Source organism: Bidens hawaiensis, unplaced genomic scaffold, assembly GCF_021521415.1.
Source record: "Bidens hawaiensis isolate Kalapana, Puna unplaced genomic scaffold, B.hawaiensis_p1.1 tig00003244_1, whole genome shotgun sequence".
In the NCBI taxonomy this organism is placed as follows: domain Eukaryota; kingdom Viridiplantae; phylum Streptophyta; class Magnoliopsida; order Asterales; family Asteraceae; genus Bidens; species Bidens hawaiensis.
Window position 1 is genome coordinate 838,723 of NW_027491178.1, and position 6,135 is coordinate 844,857.

At 32.1% G+C, this 6,135-nt stretch overlaps 1 protein-coding gene across 1 annotated transcript; it reads right to left on the reverse strand.

Annotated features, from left to right (window-relative positions):
- Positions 1 to 2,097: 2,097 nt before the first annotated feature.
- LOC143622955 (phosphatidate phosphatase PAH1-like) lies at positions 2,098 to 6,135 on the reverse strand. Its single transcript, XM_077093966.1, has 9 exons — positions 4,541 to 6,135; positions 3,590 to 4,214; positions 3,420 to 3,504; positions 3,262 to 3,348; positions 3,094 to 3,166; positions 2,959 to 3,002; positions 2,748 to 2,876; positions 2,516 to 2,620; positions 2,098 to 2,290 (listed from the first exon to the last, which is right to left on the reverse strand). Exons 1-9 carry the CDS (start codon positions 5,349 to 5,351, stop codon positions 2,234 to 2,236), a joined length of 2,016 nt encoding a protein of 671 aa, XP_076950081.1. The 5' UTR covers positions 5,352 to 6,135; the 3' UTR covers positions 2,098 to 2,233.

Consider the following 6,135-nt stretch of genomic DNA (forward strand, 5'->3'; position numbering starts at 1 on the left):
TACATATTTAATAGCAGTGAAGTGTAGATTTGGTCTCTGGCCAAATGCATGGGTTTGTTTGTGGTTAAATGTTGATTTGTGATATATATATTTTTAATTATTATGTTATATGTAAGTTACAGAGTATTTGGTTATTTTCACTTACTTTAACCTAAATCAATTAAGTACTTAGTATGTAAAAGTAACTCATCAAATCTTGAAGATCTTAACAACACGATAATAACAGAATCGTGATTATTTCAAATCGGCCGTATATACTATCGATATGGTAGACGAAAGAAGAAGTGTCGTGTATTGGGGTTAAAGAAGGTTTTTTTGGGATTCAAACTTTTATTGACTGTTATATTGTAAATTAATTTTCTTTTAATTTTCATAATACTTCGTAATAATTTTTTTTTTTGCAATTTTGATAACATTTTCTGTCATGCCAATAATTAATAATTCACAATTACATATGAGGTTTTTGTTAAAAATGTTGCTCATTATATATAATGCCTATAATTTTATAGGAAATTTTAGATTATTTTGACATATAACATTCTCTATTTTAATTAATTTTTTTGCATATAACATTCTCGATTTTTTGTTTGTCAATCTTATATGCAAAAAAATAAAAATTGTTTCAAAACTTGATAGGAAATTTTAAAATTAAGCACATAAATAGCATAAATTAACTTATTATGTTTAGTCTATCCCCTTCATATTTAAAGTTAAATATTTTTCAAATGTTAACCATACTAATTATGATGTAATTTTGTAAATGATGATATCTTTGAAACTTTTTTGTCACCCGATTTAAAGGTCAAAATGGATTCTTCGATGCGGCAATTCTTTAAATACAAACATCATACTCTCTATAACAAGGTGTTTAGAAATATAACAAGATGTTTAGAAATTAGTAAATAGAAACTAGAACTTATATCTCTTTAATACAATATATTATTAATTGATTTTTCTGGTTATATGTGAAATTGATTTTTATAAATTTTACATATTTTATTATATATTGTTATTAATATGTTTAAAAAAGACATTTTCTCAACCCGTGTAGCACACGGGCATATAAGCTAGTATATATATATATATATATATAACAAAAGTTGACAACATGTTTATAAATTCCTAACTAAGTATAATTCTTAACATATTATAATTAAAAATTCACGTACATGGGTTAGATAACTAAGACAACGTCATATATTTTATTTTATTTTATTTTTTAAAATATATATAAATAGGTTTAACCATGTCATCATTAATAGGTTACCAAGTGTCTTGTTTGAACATGAATTTAACTGTGACTTAATCGATCTGTTTAAAGACCAAAAATCAAAGTTAAAATATTTCGGTATATTATCCAAAATTTTATACACTAATACTTAACCCATTAACCAATGTGTAGTAGTCTTGAACTTAGAATTAGAATTAAAATAAAACATTTTATTGGCTGAAATATTCAAATTCAAAATCGAATTCGAACTCGAATCAAATCAAATTTCAAATTGGTTGTGGATTTGAAATTCAAATATATATTTGAAACTCTATTTGTTAAACACCATACAAAATTTTATAGACTTAAAAGAAATCTCAACCTTGTAGCCATTATATATACGACTTTTAATCCACGCCATTTAAAGGAAGCACTCGTTAACCATTGTATCTTCTATACCCAAAGTCAGATGTCTAATGGTATAGATTATGCTAATTGATGTCAAGATCCGGGTCGTTTACTAAACATCTTTTACGCGATATCAAACTCGTTTTCCATCTGAGTACAATCGGATATAATAATGAAGACACGCTTAGCTACATGAAAATAGAAATTGCAAAGTGAAAATCTTCTCATGATGTTACGAACCCGTGTAAAACGGGTTGTAATTGGATGGAAAAAGAGCTTTGATATCGTTTAGAATATGTTTAAACATTTCACATATTGATTTATTTGTGTATACTTCCAAACACGCGAGCTTCAAATACCGGTCACAAGGAAAGATGAACTGTTTGCGTCATGAAATAAACTTCACAAAACATGACACGATTCAGGTCTTATAAATGTGCTTGTCTTTAAATTAATCATATATTTATAAAAAAAAGTATGAATTTATTCTACTATATGGATTTCGAAGAGAAAATCTTCATAATTGACCGACCCGACTCTAGTGTTTATGTTTAGATTTACAAACAAAAACCAACCGTCTGGTTTTAACATACAAATTAATGCTTACAAACTAGACTACAAGTCAATCTCTTGCAATGGCACTCTCCAATAATTCCATGAGTTATAATCTTCCTGCAAAAAATATCGGGTGTGTTAATAATAACGATGAAAGCAGTCGGGTCAAGTTAAAAAAATTATCTTCAAAATTATTTTTTGTTAAAAAAATTTAAAAAATTTCTTTACTTTTTTGGGTAAAGAAATTTGAAAGGTTGAGAGCGTTAAAAATAAGTTCGGCCAGCTTTTGGCCCGTTTACTTTTTTACTATGATTTAACCCGTTAGAGAAAATTGAATCGAACCTGCTCGACCATTGATGTTGGGGGGAACATATCATTGACTAATGTGTGTAAAGACGTGTATGACTTCCCCTTCATGTCGACCCGATGACTAATCGCCACCTCACCCTGAAATTTAAAATCAAAACTAAATTAAAAAAAAAAGTAACTCTAAAAAATTTGACCAAACTACCCCTATACATGTTCTAGTTTTCCGATAGGTCAAACCAAAATAGTCAACTAGGAAAAGAAGTACCTTAGGGTTAATTATGAAGATTTTACCCTTTGGAATCCCCATTTTCAGGTAAGTAAGCTCGTCAGTATCTCGGTTACCGAACCCCGCGTAAAACGGGTTGTAATCAGATGGGAAAAGAGCTTTGATATCCTGAATAAAATGTTTAAACATTTTTACATTACCATGAATAATCAAATGAAAAGAGTATGTTGTTTGATTTGTGTATACTTACTTCCAAACACGCGATTTTAAATTCATGAGGCGCTCTTCTAATAACTGGCATGGTAAAATAGTATAAAATGTTTGCTTCATGAATCATGAAATAAACTTTACAAATTTAATCGTGTCACAATATTTTAATACTCACCCTCACGATACAAGGAAGGAAATAAGCCGTCGGGTGAAATAACAACTGGACCATTCGGTAAAGCTTTCCCATCCTACAAAAATCAAACGATTGATGATTTATCGACATGTTTAAATAACCATTGTCCAAATGTCTAAAATACCCTTTATGAAATATTGCATTGAGTACCTGTTTGAGATTAATAAGGAAACTTCTGGTGAGATATGCTTGAACAATTGCACGCGCACTTAAAAACAATAACTGATATCCATTTTCCTGCACGTTAAAAATATAAATATATAACAAACTTATGAATGAAAAAATAACAATATATTTATAACAAATACCTTTATAGCAGAGAAGAGTCGAGCGACCCCGGATTGAGTCCAATCCTTTCCAACTAAGGGCATGAATTGACCGAGAACATCGGACCTTAAACATAACATATAAAGTAAGCCACATAAAACTGAAAATATAAAAACAAAAAGCATGAGTTTAATATAATTTACTAATTTACTTTGTGATCGTCCCATCGACATCCGATATCACGATTCTTGCATTCCACTTCCACAAATAAATATGAGCATCAACCTTTTGAACTCCTAAGACACGTGTCGAAAAAATAAACGAGACCATATTTTGCCCGTCTTTTAAATTCAATGATGATATTTGCTCGGTAGTTGGAACTTGGGTTCTAACAAATTGCTTATGTGGAGACGGTAATCGTGTCGGGCTTGTTTCTGCGGGATCAAAAACAGACTCGGAATCGAGAAAAACGTCTTCCGAAAGATTACTATTATTATGGTCGAGTGTTTTGACTCGTCTAAAAGGAATGGGCCAGAGCCACCATTTTCGGCCCGATGGAGTTGAATCGGGCCCGGTCCAGTCCACGGGAATTGCATCTGCGGGATCAACGGGCATTTCTAGCCCGTATGCAGCCTTTCCCAGAACAATATGTGCAACTTTGTCCCATGTAAAGTATTTATCTTGAATTTTGACGATTAAGCTGTCGTTTTTGATAATTGATGATGCGGATATTTTGAATTCTTCCTCGGGTATGCGGTGGGCGTTAAAGGTTTCAAAAGCGGTACTTGAACCCATACCGGGTCGAAGTAAATTGCCACAAAGAGATAGCTCTATCCCTGAAATATTCATCAAGTTTAAAAAAACATTAATGCTAGTTTAGACTTTAGATCATAGTGAATTATTATTTGGTTGATTTAGATTATGTTTTATATTTGATTGATCAAATTATAAAAAACGGGTCAAGCGGGTTGAAATCTCAAAAAAAACATATTTTTGACATACACAACCTTATAAATTGTTTCATTTAAAACTAGATTATTCTTGTAATAATATATTTTGTGATCCAAATATAACATACTAGTTATTTAACAAAAAATAGGTTTCACAAAAAAAAATGTTACAAACCCGTTATGACCCGTTACGCACCCCGACCATCACTTACATGTCCGTCTCGGTCCATCAAAATTTTCATCATTGTCATAGTTCCTTTGAGGTTCCTCGATTACAGATTCTTCGCCATCTTCGTTTTCAGGCCCATATGAACTATTTTCAGCCCGTTCAAATTCAACATCAGAAACTTTATGTTCAGTGTCTACTAAATTCACCTCATTCACCTCTGTAGATTCAGTTTCAACTTCCAACTTAATAGATTCGACGCTTTTGACCTCTTCGTCATTTTTAACCTCTAACTTTAAAGAATCGACGTTTACAACCCCTTCTTCATTTTTAACCTCTGACTTTAAAGATTCGATGTTTTCAACCCCTCCATCACTTTTAACCTCTAACTTTAAAGATTCGACGGTTTCAACCCCTTCGTCACTTTTAACTAACTTTAAAGACTCGACATTTGCAACCCCTTTGTCACTTTTAACATCTACCTTTAAAGATTTGACTTTTTCAACCCCTACACTTCCATTTCCTACTTGTAATTCTTCAACGTCCACTTCATGATCGTCACCATCATTTTCTTGCTTTCCCAAATCATTTAACGCCAAACAGCTCTTAAAAACATCTTCTTTCTTTACATCACTCGGTGAATCCTCAACAATACTTCTTATAGATAATTCTCTCTCTAAATTCACTACACTTTGACTTTCATTTCCTTTATCTTTCGATCCGCTAATATCATTTATATACTTACCCCATGAAGAATCATTACTCAAATCCAAATCACCTTCAAATTCCGGGCCTTCAATTGGGCCCAAATGAAACCGAGGCGTACTTAACTGCACATTTTCGGTATTCTCCTCCATTGAAGTTATGGGAGCTGACAAAATTTGGCCATCGACGCTAAACAAAACAACTTCAGAACTATTTGATTACAAATCATTTTCCAAATTATCGAACTGATTAGGCTCGAAATCTGACAACTCAATCGACCCATCAAAAGATGATTGTTCACCTTGAAATTCATATAATCTTTTTTCACTATCAGATTCTGATCCCTCTGCACGATCATCTTGAAACTGAACCTCTAAATTATTGTTTTTTTCGGGGGCAAAATCGTCTTTTCTAGATTCTAACAAATTATCGAAATCTTTCACATCACTATCTTTCCCGGGGTCAATTTCTTGGATAAAATAAGCTTCACCCGAATTATCAAGATACATATGGAAATTGGCTTCTACTCCATTAACTTCTATTTTTACTATTTTCTCGGCCCCTTTAAGAACACCTTGAAATTTTCCAAACCGAACATACCACGGGGTGCTCCTAAAAGATCCATCTTGTTGTCGAACAACAATTATGTCAACGGCCCCACCAAACGGGTGAAAAGGGGTTGCAACAGAATATACACTTTGAGAAAGGTAACTTCCTACTCTACCTATCATCTGGTCTTTCTTTCGGTCAAAGTCAAACCCAAATGTTTGGTAACTTCTAACTTTAGTTCATCCAAAAAGCCTTTGACTTTACGCCACTAATCATGCAATCACACACTCAAAATTATTGTCTTTTCAATATCGTTTATATAAGCTCGAAAAACTGATTCGGGTTATTCTAAAAGTAGAATTAAGCCTCGAGTTCTTGTACAATGGT

Coding starts and splice junctions, on each gene's coding strand:
- LOC143622955 (XM_077093966.1), bottom strand. CDS start 5,351: ATGGAGGAGAATACCGAAAATGTGCAGTTAAGTACGCCTCGGTTTCAT. Junction 3,167..3,261: donor TCCTTATTAATCTCAAACAG/GTACTCAATGCA, acceptor TGATTTTTGTAG/GATGGGAAAGCTTTACCGAA. Junction 3,003..3,093: donor TCCTTCCTTGTATCGTGAGG/GTGAGTATTAAA, acceptor TTACCATGCCAG/TTATTAGAAGAGCGCCTCAT.